Genomic DNA, 25,540 nt, shown 5'->3' with positions numbered 1-25,540 from the left:
ATGAACAGAAATAATGACATACGAGAGGAAGTTGTATGCAGTGTCTCAGGTATTGACAGCCTGGGATAAATAGTAATTATAAGGAGTGCAGATTCAGGTGGTTATTGCTAGGGACTACCCATGCATTTGAGAAAAACAATGGAAGGTTGGCATCAATTTATTACTGTTGTTCGCAGAACACTGCCCCATCCCTAAAGATTTCCACATCCTAATCCCCAGAAATTGACTATATTAGCTTGCATGGCAAAAAAGGAATTAAGGTTACAGATGAAATTAGGGTTGCAACCAGCTACCTTACCTTAAAATACAAAGAACACCCTGAATTTTCAGGGTGCACCCAAGGTAATCAGAGGCAGATGTGACTATGGAAAAAAGGCACAGAGAGACTCAACACTGCTAGCTTTGCAGATGGAAACATGGGCCATGGGTCGCTATATGGGCAGCCTCCAGAAGCTGGAAATATCAGGGAAATGGATTCTCCATTTCCATTTTCTTGGAACCCCTTTGTCCTTCCCTCAAACACTCAGGAGTCTCAGTAACATTTAAAGATATCCCGTTGTCATGCACTGTATTTCTACATCTAACCAATTATACATTTGGTTTCCAAGAGAATTGTTACGGACTAACTTGTGTCCACAAAATTCATATGTTAAAGCCCTAAACCTCTAATGTTACATTGCTTGGAGATTAGGCCTTTAAACAAAAAGGTAATTAAAATTAAATAAAGTTTAAAAAAGGTAATTAAAATAAAATTAAGTTTTTAAAAAAGGTCATTAAAAAATTAAATCAGAAGGGTGGGGGACTGTAAATCAAGAGGACTTTTGTCCTTGTAAGAAGAATAAGAAACACCAAGGAAACACCCACACAGAGGTTACAGAAATGCCAGAAACACAGCATATAATGGAAAGGTAGATCAAAAGACAAGAGTGAATTTATTTCTAGTAAGGGGGTTAGATATGTGCTATCATAGTAGTTTCTTTTACTGAACCCTGTGTTAGTTGGCAAGAACTGCTATAAGAAAATACCACGGACTGGGGGGCTTAACCCACAAAAAGTTATTTTCTCTCAGTTATGGAGGCTGGAGATCCAAGTTCAAGGTGCTGGTAGGATCGTTTTCTCCAGAGGCCTCTCTCCTTAGCTTGCAGATGGCTGCCTTCTTGCTGTGCCCATACCTGTGTGTGGGTGTGGTTTATTACATACACACAGCAGACCTCTTGCTTTATTAGAGTCCCATCCTCTGATCTCATTGAACTTTAATTACCATTTTAAAGGCTTAATATCCAAATAAAGTAACATTGGAGGTTTAGGGCTTTAACATATGAATTTTGTAGACACAATTTAGTCCCATAACAATTATCTTAGAAACAAAGAAATGTACAATTGGTCAGATGTAAAAATACAGTACATGACAATGGGGTATTTTTAAATGTTACTGAGACTACTGGTTATTTGGAGGAAGGACAAAGGGGTTACATTATCTCTGGGTTCTCCAGAAAATGGGGCTAACCAGACCAAACAATATACTCTTATCATAGAGTGACTAAAAAAGAATATTTCTAAAAGGTTAAGTGAGTGGGAAAGCTTCAGTGCACATACGATTATTTAAAGCCAGACACATCACCAACTGCCTATGTCTGCACCAGGGAGAGCGGTCTTGACATTGCTGTGGTCAGGACTGACAGTAGGAGATGTCGTTACAGAATTGGATTCCCTGACAGCAGTGGGAACGATAGGATCTCTAAATAACAGAGGCCAGATCGAAGCACTTAAGCATCAGTAGCAACGATGGCACAGTTAATCATAAAAAGCAGCAGAGTGGCAGCTAGGGTGAGGGATTCTCTAAAATGTATTATCTCAAGCCCTAAACCAAGCTAGCAAATCACAAACAATATCATTTATTGGGAGGAATAGATGATATTAATGCCACTCTTAAAACATGAAATGAGGCATTATGTCCTAATTTTATTCACTAGTCTGGTCAACACAACAACCAAATGGATGATGGAAGATGAGAGTGAACTACCAGATATTCAACCAAGTAGAAGCATCAATTGCAGTGTGTGGCTGGTTGCAGTATCTTTACTAGAGCAGACTGATATAACTTTAGGTCATGGTACTTGACAAGGGATCTAGGAAATGCATTCCTGTCCATCTCTATCAAGAAGAACCAGAAACATTTCTCACTCACATGGGGCAAACAGCAGTATGTATCTACCATCCTGACTCAAGACTATAGTAAGTTTTTCATCCTTTGGCATAATATACTTACTGGACATTATGTAAAGTATTACACTGGTCCATTATATCAATAACATCCTACTAAGTGAGCCAGATAAGCAAAAATAGCAAGTATAATACTTCAAAAACTTAGTAAAACACATGTGCTCAGACAATGGAAAATAAACACCTTAACAGTGAAAGTTTTAGGGCTCTAATATCTGAGTAATGGGAGGACAACTCTGCATAAGGGGAGGACAAACAATTGCATCTCACATTATTCATCAATAAGAAAGAAGCAAAATCCCTATCAGGCCTCTTTCCACTCCGGAGGGAACATGTCTTACTCTAGGAACACTGCTCTGATCTACTTAACCATGTATGACACAAGGATGCTGGGTAGGAACGGGCCATAGGGAAGTCAAAGGCTTTGCAGAAAGTACAGGTTTTACGGAAGAAATCCTGATATTTCAGCAAAATGATTCCACAAAACTCCATGGTACTAGATAATTGTGGTGAGAGAAAACACCATATAGAATTTATGGCAAACCCCAGTAAGAGAATAACAACACAGACATCTAAAGATTTTAAGAAAAACTAAACCATTTGCAGTAGAGAATTCAAAATCATTTGAAAACAGCGTATGATGTCCTGAGCCTCGTTTAGGCAGAGTGCCTGATCAGAGGCTATTAAAAGACACTGTAGCCAAAAATGTCCATTACAAGCTGGATTCTGTCAGTCAAGCCATGCAAGATCAAGCAAGCCCAGAAATAATCCATTATTAGATAAAAATGGAATATCTGGGACTGAGCACAAGTAAAGAATGCATAAGTGAGCTACATGCAGAGGTGGTCCAGATCCCTACATCTACCTGAATAATGAACAGTGGCCCACTAATCTCAGCTCACACCTGTGACAACATGAGAAGTCCCTTCTAACCACCAAGTCCAAGAATGGGGCTTAGATGGGTTGGCTTGGTGTTTTTGTTTAGTCACTAAGTCATGTCCAACTCATGGACTATAGCCCTCCAATCCCCGCTGTACATGGGATTTCCCAGGCAAGAAAACTGGAGTAGGTTTCCATCTCCTCCTTTAGGGGATCTCCCCAACACAGGGATGGAACCCAGGTCTCCTGCACTGGCAGGTGGATTCTGAGCCACCAGGGAACACTGGCTTGATACGTGGTACAAACTAAAAAGGCGCTGCACCTTCCCTAAAACCCCACTAGGCGGTGCCCTCAAAGTCAGTATGCTAAACTGCTTTAGTCCCGTGCGACTCCGTGACCCTATGGAATGTGACTCACCACGCCTCTCTGTCCATGGGATTCTCCAGGCTAGAGTGCTGGAATGGGTTGCCATTCCCTTCTCCAAGGGATCTTCCAAACCCAGGGATCAAACCCGTATCTCCTATGTTTCCTGCATTGGCAGACAGGTTCTTTGCCACTAGCGCCACCTGGGAAGCCCATTCAAACTTAGCAGTGAGAACTCTAACCATGGATACAACTTCAGGGATCACACACTGTGTGTGGAAAGAGAAGTTGCTGAGGTAAGAATATATACTTATCTACTTGTGTATTTATTGGCAGTGAATAGCTTGGCTGGTTGGTTGGCTGGAGACCTAGACTTGGTACAAAGTAGACAGATCTTTGTCTACCATGTTACTGCCCTCAAGAGAGCATCCACCATGAGTCATGTTGCAGACTGTACTCTCTAAATGATGCAACAAATTTCTCTAGCTATACAATGTGCAATGTGAACTTCTTCCAAAGTGAACTTGGTACTATTCCCATCAACCAGGGAGATCTATAGTCCCTTCCTTTCAACTTGGGTGGACATTTGTCTCTGCTTCACACAAAAGTACATAGAATTGATGCACATAGTTTTCAAAGCAAGATCTCAGAAGACCTCTTCCATTCTCTAGGGATACATGCTCTTAGAATCCAGCCACCACGCTGTGATGAAACCCAAACAATGTGAAAGCCCACATGGAGGCATTCCACCTGCCAACAAGCGGAGGTCCTAGCTTTCTGCCAGAATAAAGACACCTCCAGACGATTCCAGTCCTGAGAGGTCAAGGAACCCTCTGCCTTCAAATCTTAATAGGTAAGACTCCAGAAACTATGGGACAAGAATGAGCCATTCTGACTGCCCCTTGTATGAATGCCTAGCCCACAGAATCCATGAACATAATAAAGTGGCCGTTCTCAGTCGCTGTTTGGATAGCTTTTTACAGAGCAATAGTAATTAGAGTAAAGCAATTAACAGCCAAATAGACGGAATGACTTGATTGGTTGACATCAGTCAGCTTGCTGTCAGTCTCCTCAGTGTTGTTCGAGAGGTGCAAGAAGAAAGCAGCCACAGTGAAAAGTATGGACACTGCATAGATTGAGCAGCACAGGCTCCCATTTATCAAGCTTATCCAGCTATTGCTGCTGCTAAATGCCCATCCTACCCTGAGATACACCATTCCTCAAGGAGACCAGCCAGCTCTTCAGTGGTAACTGACTACACTGGACTCCATTCAGACATGAAAGAAAGGACACACATTCTGGGTATGGGTTTATATTTACTGCCTACAGGGCCTTAGCAAGTGCCTTAACCCAAGGGCTTACAGAGTATGTTATCTACCCAAATAGGATCCCTCATAGCCTTGCACTGAACATGGGGATCCACTGAAGAGTAAAAAAAAAAGGTACAGCAGTGAGAATGTGATCATATAATCCACTGGTTATATCACACCATGTGCCATTCAAAAGCTGTTGATCTGACAGAATGATGAAACAGTCTTTTGAAAGAGCAGCTGACAGAGAAACTTGGGGATAATACCCTGAGTGGATCAGGCACCACCCCCACAGGAGTAGTATAACCTTAAGTTAATGATCATTGTATGGAGCTGTGGACTTTTTTGGTGACTCATCACTTCATGGGAAATAGATGGGGAGACAGTGGAAACAGTGTCAGACTTTATTTTTTTGGGCTCCAAAATCACTGCAGATGGTGATTGCAGCCATGAAATTAAAAGACGCTTACTCCTTGGAAGGAAAGTTATGACCAACCTAGACAGCAAATTAAAAAGCAGAGACATTACTTTGCCAACAAGGTCTGTCTGGTCAAGATTATGGTTTTTCCAGTGGTCATGTATGGATGTCAGAGTTGGACTGTGAAGAAAGCTGAGCACTGAAAAATTGATGCTTTTGAACTATGGTGCTGGAGAAGACTCTTGAGAGTCCCTTGGACTGCAAGGAGATCCAACCAGTCCATCCTAAAGGAGATCAATACTGGGTGTTCATTGGAAGGACTGATGCTGAAGCTGAAACTCCAGTACTTTGGCCACCTTATGCAAAGAGTTGACTCATTGGAAAAGACCCTGATGCTGGGAGGGATTGGGGGCAGGAGGAGAAGGGGACGACAGAGGATGAGATGGTTGGATGGCATCACCAACTCGATGGACATAGGTTTGAGTAGACTCCGGGAGTTGGTGATGGACAGTGTTGTTCGAGAGGTACAAGAAGGGAGGGAGGCCTGGCGTGCTGCGATTCATGGGGTCACCAAGAGTCGGACACAACTGAGTGACTGAACTGAACTGAACTGAGACAGTAAAGAATTCACCTGCAGTGCAGTGCAGAAGACCTAAGTTCGATCCCTGGGTCAGGAAGATCTCCTGGAGAAGGGAATGGCTACCCACTCCAGTACTTTTGCCTGGAGAATCCCATGGACAGAGGAGCCAGGCAGGCTACAGTTCACGGGGTGGCAAAGAGTCAGACATGACTGAAGTGACTTAGCACACAAGCATGTGGAGCTGTGTCCTTAGCAAGTAGAACACACAAGTCCAAGAGTCCCATTACCTTCACTCCCAGGAACCCACTTGGGGTATCTGTGCTTCTACTCCCCGTAAGTATAGACTCTAAGTGGCTAAGATGTCCTGACTTCCAGAGGAGTAACAAAAACCTCCACAAAAGAACAAGGATCTCAAACTCCTGCAATAGTTGCCACCTAGCCACTGTGCATTCCCGTGCAAAAGACAAGCAGGCAAGAAAAAAAGTCACCTTCCAGGCAAGGACAATTTACCCTGATTGTTAAGAGAAGGCAAGACTACTATAAATTTATGTGAGGATGGAAGAAGACATCAGGCACCCAGGTGACCCACTTAAGTATCTGTCGGTGCTCCCTCCCAATTCTGAAAGCAAATTGACAAAATCTAATAGCTGTGAAAGTGGCTTGAGAAGGACACAGTGACCAGGATCCCAAGCCCTTTGGGGTCACTCCTCTATGCTTGATATCCAGCCCATCAGAATTGTTCACTGTGGTTAAGGGATATCTAGAAAAGGTGGTTTAAAAAATAAGAGATAATGAAACATCAGAGATCAAGGATGACGATGGTTCTGACATCAGGGGTAACAGCGGGGCCTGAAATTCATCCCACATGCTTTCTTCTTGTATGTATCCCTGAGAAAAGAGGCCTGCTTCCAGAGGACTGGGTACCAGATGAGATGAACTTTCATAAACAAACAAATATGAACTCCCTAAAGGGAGAGGTATAGAAGATGTGATGCACTGTCCAGAACCCTTTCTGCATGAAGACATTCATTCCCCCAGCTCCCAAGAGTGTTACCTCCTAAGCTTTCATGGTTGAGTTCCTCCCAGGGTTCACCTTCAATCCAAGGGAGCCACCTCATCCTGAGATATGGTACGTCTTCCCCAGGGGCAGTCCACACCCAGTGACTGGTTAAAAGTGGGGAGTGAGAAGGGGTTTTCTTCTATCTGGGACATCTCTGAAGTCCACTCCAACTTCACAGTATCCCATTCACTCAGTTTAGACTCTGCTGTAACTGAGTCACAGCTCAACTTCTCTGTCTGCTGAATGCTGGCTCCCTCCGTCTCTTCCAGTGGTGGTTCCAAGACAGCACTCCCCAGAAAGATCCTCTGAAGAAGGCATGGCAACTCACACCAGTATTCTTGCCTGAAGAATCCCATGGACAGAGGAGCCTGGTGCACTACAGTCCGCAGGGTCGCACAGGATCAGATATGACTATGTAACTAATACTCCCCAGGAAACCACCTGCATGTTAATCTTCCTCTCAACCCCCAACAATCAGACACCTCATCCTACCTTGATCCATTCTACCAATTCCCATGACGTGGGCCCAACTATCTCCCTGTAATAGCAATCAACTGATTCCAGCTGATTCTGCCTGTTTGGGGGCCAATATCATGATCAAACTAACTCACCTGTTGTTTCTCCACTTGCAACTTCAAATTCAATCCCCCCACACAATAGTATGCTGGAAGTTTGCTTTACCAGTTTTCATCTTTTGCTGTATCAAACACTTCCCATTTGTACAAATGCTGAGTTTTCATTAATAATGAGAAAACCTCTGGGGTGTCACAATAATTGTTAGGAGGATGACAGCTATGTACAATGAATGAGAAACAGTCGACAGTTAAGCCACCAGAAAAGATCCTTAAGCAATTTTAAAATAATATTTAAAAATATATAGACTTTACTTTCTGTCACAACTGAAGATATTTAAATACCATTTTCAAGTTTATAAGCTATTTCATCCTTTGTTCTAAGAATATCTATCCCAGCTTTTTTAGACGTTCAACTGAATTAATATTGTTAATGTATATAATGTTCCACTAAATGATAAACCATAACATACAGATGCACACAGAGGCTCCTCTGTCCATGTTATCCCCCAGGCAAGAATACTGGAGTTGGGTAGCCTTTCCCTTCTCCAGGGGATCTTCTCAACCCAGGGATCAAACTCAGGTCTCCAGCACTGCAGGCAGATTCTTTACCAGCTGAGCCACCAGAGAAGCCCTTAATATATATAATATTCAATTAAATTATAAACTATAACATACAGATGAACTTAAATCTTTGGGTATATAATTTTATACCAAATCATTAAGACACTGTGCACCCTCATCCAAAACAGACCATTGCCTCTAAGGGATCATAAACTAGAAAAATTAGAAGAAAAGAAAGATGCAAAAACAGGGGGCACTATTTTTTGTAAGTACTCTGAAATACACCATTAAATATGTGAAGCAGTAAAAACATACAATCTATGATTAAGCTCTTTTGAACACTTGATTCGATTCATCTTTTACTTTATTCCTTTACAAAAGTTTGTGATTTAATTTGAGATTTTTAAATTTCAAAATACATGATGGCACACTCCATTTAACAACATTATCACAATTTCCAGTGTGCAGAAAGTCACAGACCACTAGTTTCAAGTATCTGGCTCAAGTATGAAGAAGCCCTGTTCAGAGAAAAATTCACGAAATCGATGTTTCTCCATATTCTTCAAATAAAGAGGTCTGACTTTAAAACAAGACAATCATAACACAGTTAAACTAAAAATTAATGAATTTCCAATTGTGAACTATGAGTGCATAATGAATTTCAGGGCACTTCTCTGGCAACTGGACCAAATTAAGAGTTAAAGTTCTAAAGCCTCAACTGCCTCTGAAAATTTGGGGGGTGGTGATCAGTTAAAGAAAACATCAGCTGTTTAGAGATGCATGGCACTACAGCTGAATATAATACCTTTCCTGTTCTCCCTTAAAATGGTTTCCTATCGAAGCAGTTTCTGTATCAATCACACAATAGCCAGAATGGTACAGGGTTATACTATATGACACAATAACCACATTCAAAAAGCATAGGAAAAAAAAAAAAATCACTTCTATAGTAGCAAATGCTGTAGCTAAAAAGTCTAAAACAAATCACTAAACTGCACTAATTTGTAAGCTCTGAGGCTTAAGGAACTCCCTGGCAGCTAAGAGAAGGGCAGAGCTTGCAATCAACTGTCCTCTGGAGCACAACAAGATTTTTCAAGAAAAGAAACCCGTTGATATAGTCTCCTCAATTAACTCTGCAAAAAAAATGCCCAAGCAATACCCGGAGGGAACTCAAGGCAAAAATCAGGCCAAATACCACATTTAACTATCAATCTTACCAAGCCAGTGACTGTTAATCAGCCTGGGGGGAAATAAAGTACTACACTTGACAATGGTGGGGTTTTTTTTATAAGCATAACGCTTCCTATTTTACATGGAGGAAGAGAACTACTTCTGCAGAATATCTAGAAGAGCCATGTCTTCATTTTTACAGGTCACTAATTATGAATGTGCTTAAAATATCCTACCAGTCCAAAAATAAATTATAGCAGAGAGAGCCCTCAGTATGGGCATTTCGATTCTAAAAAAAATGAAATTATAAATCATATCTTCCTTTTCCAAGTAAGAAAACTGTGATGTGAAGTGCTGACATGAGCTACCTATATATATATTTCTTGGCCAAGAAGCTAGAATTTATACCCAATCTGCATTTCAAATATAGAGTGCTTGAAATGTCTCATAAATGGCACAAGATGATTCAGGTAACTTGTATGATTCTGTCATTAGTAGGTCTACACACACATATGTGAATATAATTTAATAATACATATAAGGATATATACAAATATTTATTTTTATATCCACTTCATATTTTATTTCAAATTCAGCCACCAGTAACTATATGGTAGTTAGTTAAACTTTATGAGTTTCAGATTTCTCATCTACCTCATTCAAAGATTATATAGTATGGCATAATGTATATAAAACTCCTAGAAGGTATGGCATACAGGAGGCACTTGTAAAATGGCAGTTATTCTATGAAATATTATGATATCCTATGTTTGATTATTTTTCAATGATAGATGGAAAAAGAAGATAGATAACCCAAGTAAATTAAACTTGGTTTAAAAATATATTTTAGAATCCACACTTGAAGACAGATGTGCCCGTTGCTCTAAAATCCCATTTTGGAAAAGAGGAAAGATCAGTATAAAGACCTGGCTACCAGAGCAGGAAGGATGGTCTTCTGAGTATGCAAGTGACTGGGCTTCAAGTTTATACATCACTGTACCGCCGGTAAAATAAACTTCATATGTATTGCTCTTATGCAGCTAAGAAACACTTCTCTTCTGTCAATTGCAAAAATACAGAAGGAAACAAAGTAATGGGAGTTTCTGAAAGTAATGTGGCAAACTGGAAATAGTACAAATATGAATTATCACAAAAGATATTTAAAAACAAAATGAATGTTAGAAGAGATACTGCACTCAACACTAAATCAGAGTCAGCTTTGTAAGGGAAGCAAGAAAGCCATCCAGTCCCTCAGTTCAGTTCAGTAGCTCAGTCGTGTCCGACTCTTTGCAACCCCTCAGCCTAAAGTTCAGTCACTGCTCCATAAGACCCGCTCAGAAAACAGAGACACATACACACCGTCACATAGACAGTTAAAATATATGAGTATATAGTCTACAGGATATACATATACACTCTATACACAAATATAGGTGTAGTTTGTGTATAGATAGAAAGATGGATATCTTCTTTACACTTTCTCTGAAGCTGGAGAGGTGCTTAAATTGTAAAGGTTTCAAAGTATTTACTTCTTTGCATAAAAACTTAGAGAGTTAAGGCATTAACCAGTGAGTTTTCAATGATGACAGAAAATTTAAAACTAAATGCTTTTTGAAATATCAAGCAAAATCACATCATTATAATTGAGTTCAACAGTAAATCATGAAATCACAGGGAGCAGGAAGAAGGCCACTTTGAATCCCAGCTGCTGTGACTGGAGGGATGTTTGTTGGTGCGACACAGGAAATCATCAGAGGATAAATAGCCTCTGAGTGAAAAGCCTGCAGCCCACTGGGAGTTATTCTTGTCTTGGGTAAAAAGGGGTAAGTTTCTAAATCCCAAACTCAACAGTGATGCTGTCATATCGTTCATAATATGGCAGGAACCGTCAAAATGGAAGAGGGCTGTGCCTCCTGAGGAAATTATACTTACACAAACCTACATATGATTAAGAACGGAATTAGCCCTAAATTGAGGTTTGATTAATTATGGACTAAAACAGAGAACTTTAATATTAATACAGCAACTCTGAACAAAAAAAAGGGTACAGGTAGTATAGTCCAGTGTGAAACACGAACTAAAAAAAATATAAGTGAATAAAAGAATAAGAGAAGAATCACAGCAATGGTGCAGAATAAGCCATGAAAAAGAAGAAACAAGTTCAGAACCAGGATAAAAACCATAATTATACAACTTCTTGATAATAACTTCACTAATTCTGATATATACCAAGATAAGACTGACAACTCCAGAACTACACCTCTACTAAACCTGTGCATGTCACAGAGTCTACTTGTGTGCAGACGCTTAAGTGACATGCCTAGCAAAGCTAGTATTGTTCATTCCATATAATGGGCAAAATTACTTTCAACTAATAATTTTGTTGGCTGTTTAAAGTCTTGACTAAAGATGACCTTTTGGTTTGGTTACAGTACATTACAAACATTCCCAACCATTATAGAGCTAATAATCTGACACTTAGAAAACTAGTCTGAAGAATTTCTCCAATGTACTTGATTATGTGAATGGGTACTATCGAAATGAATTATCTTTCACCCTTGGAAAATAGAAAATAGTGTTTACCAAGGACAATTTAAATCCACTGTATGCAAAAAGGCATTTTTTTAATGGTGTATAAGGTCCCAGACTTATCATTTAATTCTACAGATACTTTTTTTTTTTAATGACTATAGTGACTAGATGGGAAATAGCAATTTTAGTCACTCACTTTTGGGTCAGTTCAGTTGCTCAGTCATGTTCAACTCTTTGCAACCCCGTGGACTGCAGCACACCAGGCCTTCCTGTCCATCACCAACTCCCAGAGTTTACTCAAATTCATGTCCATTGAGTCAGTGATGCCATCCAACCATCTCATCCTCTGTCGTCCCCTTCTCCTCCCGCCTTCAATCATTCCCAGCATCAGGGGCTTTTCAAATGAGTTAGTTCTTCGCATCAGGTGTCCAAAGTATTAGAATTTCAGCTTCAGCGTCAGTCTTTCCAATGAATATTCAGGACTGATTTCCTTTAGGATGGACTGGTTGGATCTCCTTGCAGTCCAAGGGACTCTCAGAGTTTTCTCCAACACCATAGTTCAAAAGCATCAATTCTTCAGCCCCCAGCTTTCTTTATAGTCCAAAACATGACTATAGGAAAAACCAAAGCTTTGACTACATGGACCTTTGTTGGCAAAGTAATGTCTCTGCTTTTTAATATGCTGTCTAGATTGGTCATAAGTTTTCTTCCAAGGAGCAAGGGTCTTTTAATTTCATGGCTGCAGTCACCATCTGCAGTGATTTTGGAGCTCAAGGAAATAAAGTCTGTCACTGCTTCCATTGTTTCCCTATCTATTTGCCATGAAGTGATGGGACTGGATGCCATGATCTTAGTTTTCTGAATGTTGAGTTTTAAGCCAACATTTTCACTCTCCCCTTTCACCTTCATCAAGAGGCTCTTTAGTTCTTTTTCGCTTTTTGCCATAAGGGTGTCATCGGCATATCTGAGGTTATTAATATTTCTCCCGGCAATCTTGATTCCAGCCTGTGCTTCATCCAGTTCAGCAGTTTTTTTATGTACTCTGCATATAAGCTAATTAAGCAGGGTGACAATATATAGCCTTGACATACTCCTTTCCCAATTTGAAACCAGTCTGTTTTTCCATGTCCAATTCTAACTGTTGCTTCTTGACCTGCATACAGATTTCTCAGGAGGCAGGTCAGGTGGTCTGGTATTACCATCTCTTGAAGAATTTTCCACAGTTTGTTGTGATCCACATAGTCAAAGGCTTTGGAATAGTCAATAAAGCAGAAGTAGATATTTTTCTGGAACTCTCTGGCTTTTTTGATGATCCAACGGATGTTGGCAATCTGTTCTCTGGTTCTTCTGCCTTTTCTAAATCCAGCTTGAACATCTGGAAGTTCACAGTTCACATAATGTTGAAGCCTGGCTTGGAGAATTTTGAGCATTACTTTGCTAGCCTGTGAGATGAGTGCAATTGTGCAAATACACAATAAATCTGTGACAGCTTCATTTAATGATTTATTCTCACTTTATCTGATTTTATTTTTAAATTATCAATTACTTGTGTTCTTAAAAATAGATTCCTATTTTTCCCATTTGGACGTATCATTTTTATAGTGCTATTTTTCATTTAGTCTCAAAATGGCACGATATTGAGACTATTCTTGCTCCTTGATACAAAAGGGATATTTACACACATATTTGAACACATAAATATACTCATTATGATAAGGTCAGGGTGACATTAATAGTCTCTGGAGCTCATAAATGAGGCGGGATATACCAGCTTCCCACCCCAACTCCCAACCCCACCATTAAGGAGCAAAAGGACAAAGTCCAGGGTTATGTGAATTCAGAGGAGAATAGCCCAAGGAGCAACACCAGACACAGAGGTATACAAGATAGAGGATCAAATGGGATTCTTGTGCACATATGAATATCACATACACGATGTGAAATATACCACGTGAGTTATTTTCTGTTTGACAAATGAGAATTATTTTTTCCAGATTATAATTGCTTGCTGCTACTCCCTGCCCCCTTACTGTATTCTGAGAACCAAATGGCGCTCCTCCTAGAGTCCAATTGTTGCACCCCTGAGTGTGCCTTTCTAAGAAGACAGAAGACAGTTGCTATGTACGCTCCCTCTCCTCCAGATATAAAATGCAACCATACTTTATTTTTGCTGTTATTTACATTCTCCTTAGGTAACAGTCCACTTTCCTAAAAGTTTATTAGATATAGAAACTGAGGGGTAGAAAGATTAAGAAAAATTGTTTTTTGCCTGTGCTCATGAAGTAGAGCAGCTGGTGAATGAAAAGAAAGCCCAAGTTCACCAAGAGTTTTCAACTACATCATCCTTCTCTGAATGAGGATGTTTAAAAATAATAATAAAAGCACACATCTTTCTTTTCTTAAGGGCAATGAATCCATTTCAGTTGCTGTACATTTGTAAAGAACATGATGTTTTAAGTCATTCTGGACTCACAGTTCACTGCTTCTAAGTAGTAGACAGTCTAAAAAAGCTTTGATAAGTCTTTGACTTTAACTCCAAAAGGATCCCCTACGTAAGTTCAAAGCTTCCCAAGACTACCTCAAATTGGGGAGGGCTCAGTATCCTACCAGAACTTATGAGATAACTGTCTTATCTTCTGATGAGCAGGTTAGGTGGCTTCACATTGAACAGACACAAACCTAGGAAGCTGGTGGACATAAATACCTGAGCAAGTTTCAGGGTATTATCCAGTAAAATTTATTTCATAGATTTACAAGCTTTGGGAAGGGAGAGTTACCAAAGGTTAAAGGATGAACACATTTTTCTAGTTGGAGCAAACTCTGGAGAAATTGCTTAGGCTTAATACTAGACAAGTGCTGGAAAAGACTCTTGAGAGTCCCCTGGACTGCAAGGAGATTAATCCAATCAATCCTAAAGGAAATCAATCGCAAATATTCACTGGAAGGACTGATGCTGAAGCTGAAGCTCCAATACTTTGGCCACCTGATGCAAAGAGCCGACTCATGGGAAAACACCTGACCCATTGGAAAAAACCCTGAAGGTGGGAAAGATTGAAGGCAAAAGGAGAAGGCGGTAGAGGATGAGATGGTTAGGTAGCATCACCAATGCAATAGACGTGAACTTGAGCAAACTCCGAGAGACAGTGGAAGACAGAGAAGCCTGGCATGCCACGAGGAAAGCCCCACATACAGTCTATGCGGTCGCAAAGAGTTGGAAACGATTTAACGACTGAGCAACAACAACAAATTGCAGGGTTATTTTTCTTTCTGCCCCCTGTTCCCGCAGCTGGAATCCATGCTGTAGCACTGCCCGTTCCTTCCTTCCTACCTATACTCACCAACCTACTTGAAAGAATCAAATCAGGATGTAACAGCTTTTTCAAGTTTCCTCCAACCATGGCAGCTATCAATGCTTTCTCCTGTCTTGGCACAAATGTTTGTATATTTCTCAGAGTCTAGAATGTTTTTCCACTTGGCTTTATCTCCTCAATTAACTTCCAAACTCTGAGTTCATGGGGGCCTCCAGCTCTTCAGTAAGAAGTGGACCTGAGGTGAGGCCTGGATTCAATTCACAGCTCTGCAGAAATAACAGAGAGAATGCCCCAATGTCTAATCTGTGTCTATCTATCCTTATGTACAATCAATTAGCAGGTAGGATAATCTGGTCCACTGAGACTATAGGCCCCATTTAAGAATTCTTCATTTTTCCCATTCAGGAGAACAAAAAAATCTCCCTGAAGATCCCTTTATGTCAAATGGTAGCCATTTTTTTCTTCCTCTGTTTGACATGCATGAACAAAGTTCTATTTAGTTAAAAAAATATATTTTTTGCTGTCTTGCTGTCACTTAAAGGGCAATGCTGTTTTCAGGCCAGCATTTTATTTCCTACTCACCCCTTTGAGATTTCAATGCCCTTTTTTGCTGTCCTTTAGGACTACGGGAGGCCTAGCTATGAACCAACCCTTCCTCTCTCACATATATATATGTATTTCCCTTTCCACAGAGTCACTCCATTATTTTTTATCCCTCCCACTCTCATCACAACAAAACAGGACAAGAAATATGCTGCTTGCAGATATGGTAGCATGTCACATATCTGACCTCATCTGCCAACCACATCATAGTCCTTGGTACAGTTTTGTCAGGGAACAGTAAGAAACTGATGTCTCCTATTCTTATGCAAAGTCATAGAGGTAGCTTACTAAAAGATAGAAAGAATAAGTTACATCATAATTTCTAATACCTTTACTCCTCCCATAATATGTCTTTAACTGATAAATTTATGGTAAATGTGTAATAATAGCCAAAGGAAAACAATGTTCCTAATATTTGAAATTCTTTTCTGTGATGATGAACTCCTGGGGAATGTATGATCTGGATTGTGAAATGGAAATCACCTTTCTTCCTGAATTCAATTACATCAACAGGAAAGGAAATAAAGTGTTTTAAAACAAAGATTAGAAATGGTATCTTGGAAATAGGATCTTGGCATAGTTTCTTGGAAAGGTAGTAAGAAACCAATATAAAAAAGCTTAACTAGGTGGTATAGTTAAGAACAAAACTGGAATTGTACTGGCATAAAATGGGAAATAACTAAGTGCATACCCCAATAAAGAAGATGAGGAATTTTAGCAAGATGGCAAAAAGGATCATTCCGGCGAGTAAGTCTGGACTGCGGAAAAAGAGTTGTGAAATTTCTTTCTGTAAAGAAAAGTCACAAAGAACATAGGACCACTGTCTGACTAGCATAATACAAAGCTATTGTGTCATAAATTAGTGAGATGACTTAATGCCATCATAAAGTCTCTTCTTCCTTGCAACTTTATGATTTTACAGAACCAAAAGTTTATTAATTGGATTTGAAAATAAAAGTAGGATACAGCGCTCTATGAATGAAATCATTTATTCAGTCTGCTCTAAGTAATATATTTACATTGACAGTCATTGAAGCAAAGAAATGAAATTTCATTTTGAGGGACTATTCAGTTAATGGCAATTACAGTGAAGCTAAAAACGTTCACCCTATTCATACTTGAAATGCATTCAGTATAATACTTTGCTTGTCCTACTAAAAAGCCAAAAGGGAAAGTAAGATCTTCCCCAATTCAACTGGGAGCTGATAGCACATTCCTTAGTTCACTGCAGTTGCCAAGAGCTCAGTTCCAGGACTAGGAGGGTATAACTGGCTCTTTGCCTTAGATTTTGTTGATTGCAAGCCTTGAGCCTAACTCTTCCAAGACTCTTCCCAAAGCATGAGAACCAAGCCCGAGAACATGAATGATGAATTATCTTTATAGTTGGAAAGCAATCCAAGACCACAGTTCCTAACACTATCTTAAGACATAAACTGAACCCATAGGCTAATGCAATTAGCTGCATCCCCACGAGTCTTACCCCAGTTACATTATAACAGTACATTTTAAGAATACAGAGCACATTTTTTCCTGAAGAATTTTCCTGAATAATTTCTACTTATACCCCGTTTCTCAAAATAAGTTCAAGGTAGTTTGCCTTACAAAACAAAACAAAAACAATTTTACAATATCAGTAAAAAGAGTTGGTACCAGAGGCAATAAAATTAAGCAAAGATGATGAAAAAAAAATGCATTCCTTGAATTTCTTTTATGACATCTATTCACCAGAATTGCTTCACCCCTAAACTTTTAACCTCTAATTCCTGTCAGGACCCTGGCATCCTCACTGATTTGTTCACTAGAAAATGATTTCTTAGGCTTGATGTACAACCTGGTCAATCTAAAATACTTAATAAATCACTTAGAGGCTTCCCAGGGACAAACAGGACATGAGTAATTAATACTGTATAAAATAATCTGCTCATCTGGCATGTGAATTTAACCAGTAAGGACATAACCAGTATGTAAGTAACATAACCAGTAAGGACAACTTTGAATGAACAAAAATCATCTCAAGATACAAAGGACAGCCTACTTTTTCTTGTGATGGTGACCAAGGTGGTGATGATTAAGGATGTGCTGTGTATGTGTGTGTGTGTATTATCAGGTGCACATAGGGATAGTGGAGTGAGAAGTGGGAAGAAAAAAGGTTAAAGCTAACTGTATACGAAAGAGCTTCAGATTTACTTTTTTAAACAACATTCAGTAAAGTCATCCTACCTCCTCCCATAGAGGATGTAGTTATTAGTCACTTAGCTAGGAACAGCTAATATGTGTTCGCTCAAAAAGCAGTACCTGATCACAAGCCTTCTCCAAACTCAAACGGGATAAAAATCACAATTCATTGTACCTTGGGATAATCTTGCCATGAGAATGGCAATATTCTGGGACCAGATGTAATGGTCAACTGACCTTCCAGAGCACTTTTATCCCTTTGGGTCAAGCTGTACATTTAGACTCAACCCACTGACAGTCTGAAATATCTTCCAGATCCTTCTTATCTACCTTATCCTTTGGTTCTCAATTCCATCCATCTTTTCTGTCAGTTACTGCCTGAGGTGTCATTCTTAAAATTTGTGAGATTAATTGATATTCCTTGAATTGAAAGCATATAGCTTGCTAATTTGTCATACATGTGTTGATAAATTTATTCTATTTACTGTTTCTAGCACATCCTGCAAGCTATTTACAGGCAGTACATTAACTATATTAAGACACCAAGTCATCAGTTGATTTGGATCCCCTTAAAAACTATTCAAAGACATTTACTTGGTTTTTCAATTGCAGTGGGGATTTGTTCTGCACTAATGTAGTTATAAGGCTTCTCTGGTGGTTTCCCTTTCAGAGGGTAAAGTGTCTGCCTGCAATGTGGGAGACCTGGGTTCGATCCCTGGGTTGGGAAGATCCCCTGGAGAAGGAAATGGCAATCCACTCTGGTACTCTTGCCTGGAAAATCCCATGGAAGGAGAAGCCTGGTAGGCTACAGTCCATAGGATCACAAAGAGTCGGACATGACTGAGCAACTTCACTTCACTGGTGGCTAAGTAAAGAATCTGTGGAGATGTGGGCTTGATCTTTGGGTCAGGAAGATCCCCTGAAGAAGGAAATGGCAACCCACTCCAGTATTCTTGCCTGTGAAATCCCGTGTACAGAGGAGCCTGGTGGGCAACAGTCCATGGGGTCGCAAACAGTCAGACATGACTGAGTGTTACTAAACAACAACAATGATTATAACAGCAATTATCATCTTTTACTAATCTCCTTGGAAATTATAATAGGTCAGAGGTAAAAAATACAGTAGTTTTTTTTTTCCTTTTTAAAGAAGACAATTGTGAAGTTTACAAGAGATATGACTCTCAAAATTATGGAATTATCAACAGTTTCCTTAAAAATCAAGTTAAACATTCACAGAATAATTTACAAAGAAAGCTTTAAAAACTAGGAAAATACTTTGGATCACTCTGCTCTAAGTTTTGCACTAGTATACACTTAACTGTGGTTTACATTTTGACCCTGAATGGTATATTTACTAGTTTTCCTAAACTTAATGCAATGGATTTAGTGCAACAAAATTCACAATATCAAAAATGGGTACCAGTTCACAGTTCTTTAACGACTTTTTAGTTTCAGTGATGTTTAGTACAGTAAAAAGGAAATTAAAATAAAACTTTATGATTCCAAGATTATTTTACTAAAAAGGTTTGACTCCAAATAACATTTTTAAATTCAAGATGGGACAATATATAATTAAGAAAACTGATTCTGAAGACTACACAAATATAGATATCTACAGGGAAAAATAGAATTTCAAAAATTGCTTTTTAATAACATCAGAATCATTGGTGAACGGTAGACAGGCAGATATAAATCAAAGGATAATCTTCCTTACCCATTTGCCACATATCCACAAATCTCAGCTACTATGAAGTAAGTCTGCTAAGCAATATTCCCAGATAAATGACAGTAAGTTCCTAGTTTCATAGCAGAAACTTTTATACTTAAGTAGTTCACAAAGGACCAAACAGATCAAGCACAAGGGGAAGATGATTAGAGTTAACTTGAGACAATATAAACTATGCATTAAAGCAAATATTCCCAATTACTTTAAAAAAATCTGAATTTCAAGCTCAGAATTTTCCAGGAGAGCAGTACAAGAGTGAGGGACTGACCAGCTATTTCAAAGAAGAAAAGTCACAGTGATATATTTCTAAATCTTGTAATTAATTTTAGACCACAATGAAATGATTTTGCCTAAACTACCTATAAAATAATTTTATTTCCTCTTGATCCTGGCTACTAGAAGACAAAATTAAGAAGTAATCCTTTGTGTGTACCATGGATGGTTTTAGATCTGCAAATACAGGCAAATAAAGGGATACAAGGGCATAGACTTTTATGCTAGCAAAGTTCCTACCTAGTCTTTGATATGTCTGTTTATAATTGCCCTGCTTTTTTAAATTAAATTATTTTCAAGACTCCTTATGTAAAATATTCAAAACACACTTTTTATAATCTTACACTAACTCTTATTATCTATGTCTTTTTTACAGCTGATCAACGTTTTATGCTTAAATAAAAATAAAATCTTCTCTTCCCCATAAATGCTTTGACAAATGAAAATAAAGCTACTTCAGGTTAAGAAAGGTCATGGTTTACAAAGTCAAAGCAATGGAATTTGCAGTTTTATCAGTGGTTCTCAGACTTTAGCTTACATCATAATCATCACCTGAGGTGAAAAACCCAGAATGTGGGTCCCATACTCAATTTCTGATTTAGAAAGCCTGGGAGGGGTCTGAGAATTTGCATTCCTAACAAGTTCCCAGGGGACACTGATGCTGAAGGTTAGGAGTACCCACTTTGAGAATCTAACTTCTGTGACATAAAAGACAGATTTGAAAATAGATAAATATAGTTTTCGCCCATCTAATAGCTATGACATTTATAAGGACTAGATATGCTGCCTAATTTTCACACAAAGCCAATTCTATTCCTAGCTAAGTGACTAATAACCACATCAATATTTAAAAAAAAAAAAAGACCACGGCCTTCATTACTAGGATCAGCTCAGTAGCAGGAATGCTTCCTCCCTTAATGTCAATCAACTTGAGCACAGGATCATTTTGATGCAATTGTTCTTGGTTTGTTTCCACTCCTAGATCTTACGCTTTTCCACTACCCAATATGAAACTTGCCAGGGCAAATAATCTAAATGACAAAAAGTGACAGAAAAATGGAACACTGACTTTCTAATCCAGACAGTTCCAAAACATCCCTTACCCACCCAATTGTCTCACTTCTCCTTATCTCTCTCTCTCACACACACACACATATATTAAAAAAAAAAAAAAAAAACCCTCTGTTTATTTGGGTTAATATGAACCAATGGGAGAGAAATAAAGACTTGGATAAACAGAATTCAGACTCTCTCAGACTAGGGAACAGCTTCCTGAGAAGGTTCTATCGTTTATCTGCAACATTGGTCTGCCCTTTGAATACCAGCCACTCTCAGATGCCACACATCAGTGTCCAGCAAAAGTCAAAAGAGCTCTAAATGAATTCCTGCTGCTCAAGGCCCACCTCCTGCCATCAGCCAAGCGGGTAAGACCTCTGGAGAGTCTAGGCATTTCCCTCCTACATGCACCACCACCACCACCAAGAAAGCTCCCAATTTCATTCTGGAAAGAGGGAGTGCGGAGAGAGGAGATACTCAGATGCTTCGAGATGGGAGAGAGTGGGGATCTCTTGACCAGAGCCAAGGAGGGAGGCACGAAGACAGGCAAGGGGAGTGGCCGCTGAAGCCCAGCACAGACCAGTGCTCGCCGCTCCAGACCCTCTCCCTCCACCCCCAGCACGGCTCAGGCCTGGACTAGACACCGCGGAGAGAGTCAACGCTCGGTCGGATTTCGTGCCTCGGTTCGCAAACAGCTGCCCACCGCGCACTCTGGCTCCCAGAGTTCGAGGACTCAAGGTCCCCTGGCATCTGCGCCCACTCCGAAGTCACTTCTAAGGTCCGCGCTTCCACGGGCACTCATGCCCTTTCCCCCCCGGGCAGCCTCTGCGGTGCTGGGGCCTCTCCCCCAGGGAAATGGAAATCACAAGCCAGGGGTCGAGGTTGCGGCGGGCGGGGGGGGGGGGGGGGGGGGGGTACGTGGAGTGTGTTGATGTGCAAATTTCATTTTTTCTATGTCGGCCGTAGCCTAGATGCCTTGGGTGAGTCTCGGCCTGCTGTCCCCTCAAGGGCTGTTCTCCTAACCCTCCCACCATACCTCGAGAATACAAAAGTTATTTTTCCTTTCTGTCACCGCCTGCTTGTCCCAGGTGAAAACGTACGTTTCAGTTCAGCCAGAGCCTGAGGGTGTGTGTGTGTATTTTTCAGTCCCGAAAGCCAAGGGTGCCAACTGCTGACAGGCAAAGGAACCTGGATTTGCTCTTGAGGACTTAAAAACATCAGAGTTAACAAGCTTGCCCTTCTCTCGATCCTAACCCGTCCAGTCCTGGGTTTTCCAAAGAACTGAGATTATGTTCCAGTTGCAATGAGCTCGCGTCCTGCCCCAGAGCCGAGACGCGCGGACTTGGCTGTCCGTTCATTCATGCATTTGCTCATCCATTCACATAAACATGTTCCTTAATTGCGTCTGGCACCGAGAATCTTGCCTGCTATTTTCCCCTCCCAAGTCAGTGCTCATGGCAACGGCTGGTGCAGAATGTAACTCGACTGTCAACCCACTTCCTGAGCCGGAAAATCAAGTCAAGGAGGCATTCCTCTCCCCTCTCTCCCCCCAAAGAAGGAAAAGGTGGGAAGAAGAAAGCTGGGGGAGGGGGATGGAGGGCAGAGAGCAATGGGAAGCTCACTAGGGTCACATTCGAAGCTTCCCTTCGGAGGAAACGGCGACACCGACGCCAAAGCCTCCAAGGAGCCCAATAACCCTTAAACCCAAGACTGCTAGAGCTCCGGTCCCCAAAGGGGATAAATCAAGTGCAAAGTCACTCATTCCCACGAGTGCGGGGCTGCCGGCCCGACCCAACTCGGAACCCGAACCGAGACGCTGGGAGAGCGGCTCGCAGCCCAATCCGCAGCGCGCTCGCTGCCTCCTTATCGCTCCCAATAACGTGATGAAGTGTAAATCAAAAGCCACGCCGGGAGGGGCCCCGGAACGGCGCGAGTCGTGCATTTTCGCTCAGCAGCCTATCTTACCTAAGAATCACAAGGTCACGATAGCGTCGCGATTCCACTCACCGTACACTCCTTGGCCAGAGATCCCCTCCAGGAGGACTGTCAGCAGCCACACGAGACCGTACACTAAATCCATCTTCACGTGAACATGAACATATCCAGCCCGGGGGGGAAGCAGCGGGACCTTCTGGAGGCCGGCGGCTAGCCGGGCGCGCTCCGCACGCTCCTCAGCGGAGACGAGGTGCACGGGAATCGCTCGCGGAAGGGAGAAGCGCCGTGCGTCCGTCCTTTCCCAGCGGCGGCCGAGAGCGGAGCGCAGGAGCCCCGCACACCCCACACTCATGTACACACACACACACACACACACACACACACACACACACACACACACACACACTCACAACACAATACCCTGACACAGACTTCCACGCACGCCGCACTCACACCGGGCGCCTGGGAAAATCGCAGACGCCGGGGAGGAGCAGGGGGCGTGCTGGGAAGCGCAGCCGCGAGGAGAAGGGTTCTTCAGGGGAGCCGGCTCGAGTCTCCGCAGCGGCGGCGGCGGCGGCGCGCTGGGCCAGCGGCGGGTGCGGGCGAGGGGCCGGGTGTGCCGAGCGGTGCGAGCCTGGCGCGGGCAGCCAGGGAGCAGGAAGTGGCCTCTGACTCGGGGCACCGAGCAGGGGCTTCCTCGCTTGGGTTCGCCTTTACAAAGTAACTCGCGAAGGTCCCCGGAGGAGCGTCAAGCGGCGGCAGCGGCCCGCCGGTCCGCAGTCCGGAGCCCCCAGCCCTGCTGTCTTGCCTTCCCCCATTCCATCAGTTGCCATTGCAACGCCAATCCTGTTACACGATACAGGCTCGCATCGCCGAGCAGGGAGAGGAGGAAGAGGAGGAGGAGGAAGAGGAGGAGTGGGGCTAGGGGTACGGGGGTGGGGAGAAAGGGAAGGGAGGAGGGGGAAGGAGGAGAGGGACCGGCAGGGCGCAGAGTGTGCGTCTGGAGCTCTCTCGGGCACCAGCCTCAGCTGCCGCCACTGCCACCGCCGCCACTGGTCTCCAAAATAGCCTTGAGCGCCCCGCCAGCGAAGAGGGGTCTCAGGCCCGCCGCACCAATTCCGGGAGCCGAAAGCAGAGTCCAGGCACCGCCACTTGCAAGAGAGAGAGAAAGCCAAGCAGAGACCGGATCGCACACACGTCTACGCGTGCCCACCGGCACCGCGCGCGTCCTCTTCGCTTCCGCGCTGCCCCCGCCAGGTGGAGGGATGGGGGCGGTCGGGACAGGCGGGAGTTTAGAGGAGGGAGCCGCAGAAGGGGTTCCCCGCCTGGGCTAACGTGGCGCTGGCATCCGGAGGTGAACGCGGGAGCAGCTGCCTGAGGAGGACCCCGGCTGCGTGGCCGCCGCTCGGGCCCCAGCTGCGGCGGAGGTGCCCGAGCTGGGCGGCGGGGCGCCGAGGGCTCGACGCCGGCCGGAATCCCTGGGTGTGCGCGGGGGTGCGCGCCGCGGAGGCGGAAAGGAGACGGAGGAGGAGGGCGAAGCCGAGAGCTGGCTGCCGAGCTGCCGGGCTGCCGGAGAGGAGGGCTGTGTGTGGTCACGTTGTGCGCTACGTGCTGAGAGCGCGAGCTGCTAGCCGCAGCCGGGCGACGTCAAAGCCGGGTGCGCGGCTCGGTCGCCTTCCTCCGCGCCTCCTCTGCCTCCTCGGCTCCTCCTCAGCTCTGCCTTTCTGTGTCAGCCCAGGGGCTCATCAGTATGGACAGCGCCGAGAGGCTCCGCGAGGCCGGCGGCAACCGGCCTCCAGCCTTCCCCGAGAGCCCGTCGCCCCCACCTCCCGGACCTGCGCGGCCGCGGATGCCAGTTAGCATTGCTGATTCCGCTGTTGGCGTCGGCACGCCGAAAGGCCGGCTACCGCCTTAGACCTCGGGTGACTACAGGACACACCGTCCCCTCCCCGCCGCCCGAGGTTTCCCAGGAGCCGTTCTGCTTGACTAGAGGGCAGAACAGGCCACCACGCTTGGGAACGGCACCGTTTCTTCCCTATATCTGTTCTTTTAAAGAGAAATATGGTCATCACAGCAATGAAGGCTCTTAGGGGAAAACACCTAAGAGTTCAGAGATTAGTCTGTTTAATATGCAATGTCGCCTACGAAAGTTAACCGCTTTGAAAAATCTTTTCTCTGAAAGACGGAGTCTCTCATGGGGTCGAGCTCGCCCTGATGTTGGAGGAGCTTAAGAAATTCATAGTCACAAAAGGCTCAGGAAATGCAAAGCACCTGTGATTTACACTGGAACCAGTGTAGAAATAGTTCACCTAAAATTAATCGGGGGAAAACTGAGAATATAAGTAGTGGTTTGTGATTTCTGTAGCCATAATTATTAGTGCTTCCTGGGTGCAGTCCACTTTGTCGAATGTATTCTTCACTCTTCAAACAACATATGGATGGGGAAGTGATTAAAATAGCTAAAAACGTGCATTTATACATGTGTTTAAAAAAAAGTAATTGCTATGGAAAATCTGGAGCATAGTATTCATTTATCCGCTCCCATAATAGACTGATATAACACACTGCGGGTCCCTCTCTGCTCTGGCTGGGAGGGGTGAGGGGGCGGGGATGGGGGTGTTACCTCCTAGCACTAGGAAATGAATAGTCCCCATTGTTTCCACCAAGGTCCTTTTCCTCACTTAAGTGAATTATGCATATTGTTTTTACCGAGTGTGAGCTACTGTTTATGCTCAGTGTTTTCAAGTTAAGAGGAACTAATGTTGAGAAGATCCCAAAGGATGCCTTAGT

The 25,540-nt window shown here is 42.6% G+C and overlaps 1 protein-coding gene across 1 annotated transcript in view; it reads right to left on the bottom strand.

The window, feature by feature from the left end:
• MDGA2 (MAM domain containing glycosylphosphatidylinositol anchor 2) overlaps positions 1 to 23,102 on the bottom strand; it is an 884,707-nt gene extending 861,605 nt beyond the window's left edge. The window contains exon 1 of the mRNA XM_061158404.1: positions 22,823 to 23,102. Coding sequence (XP_061014387.1) covers positions 22,823 to 23,102 — 280 coding nt within the window. The remainder of the gene's footprint in view (positions 1 to 22,822) is intronic.
• Positions 23,103 to 25,540: the final 2,438 nt, after the last annotated feature.

The sequence above is a fragment of the Dama dama genome, chromosome 12 (genome assembly GCF_033118175.1).
Source record: "Dama dama isolate Ldn47 chromosome 12, ASM3311817v1, whole genome shotgun sequence".
Taxonomy (NCBI): Eukaryota; Metazoa; Chordata; class Mammalia; order Artiodactyla; family Cervidae; genus Dama; species Dama dama.
This window is presented reverse-complemented; position numbering and strand designations above follow the sequence as displayed.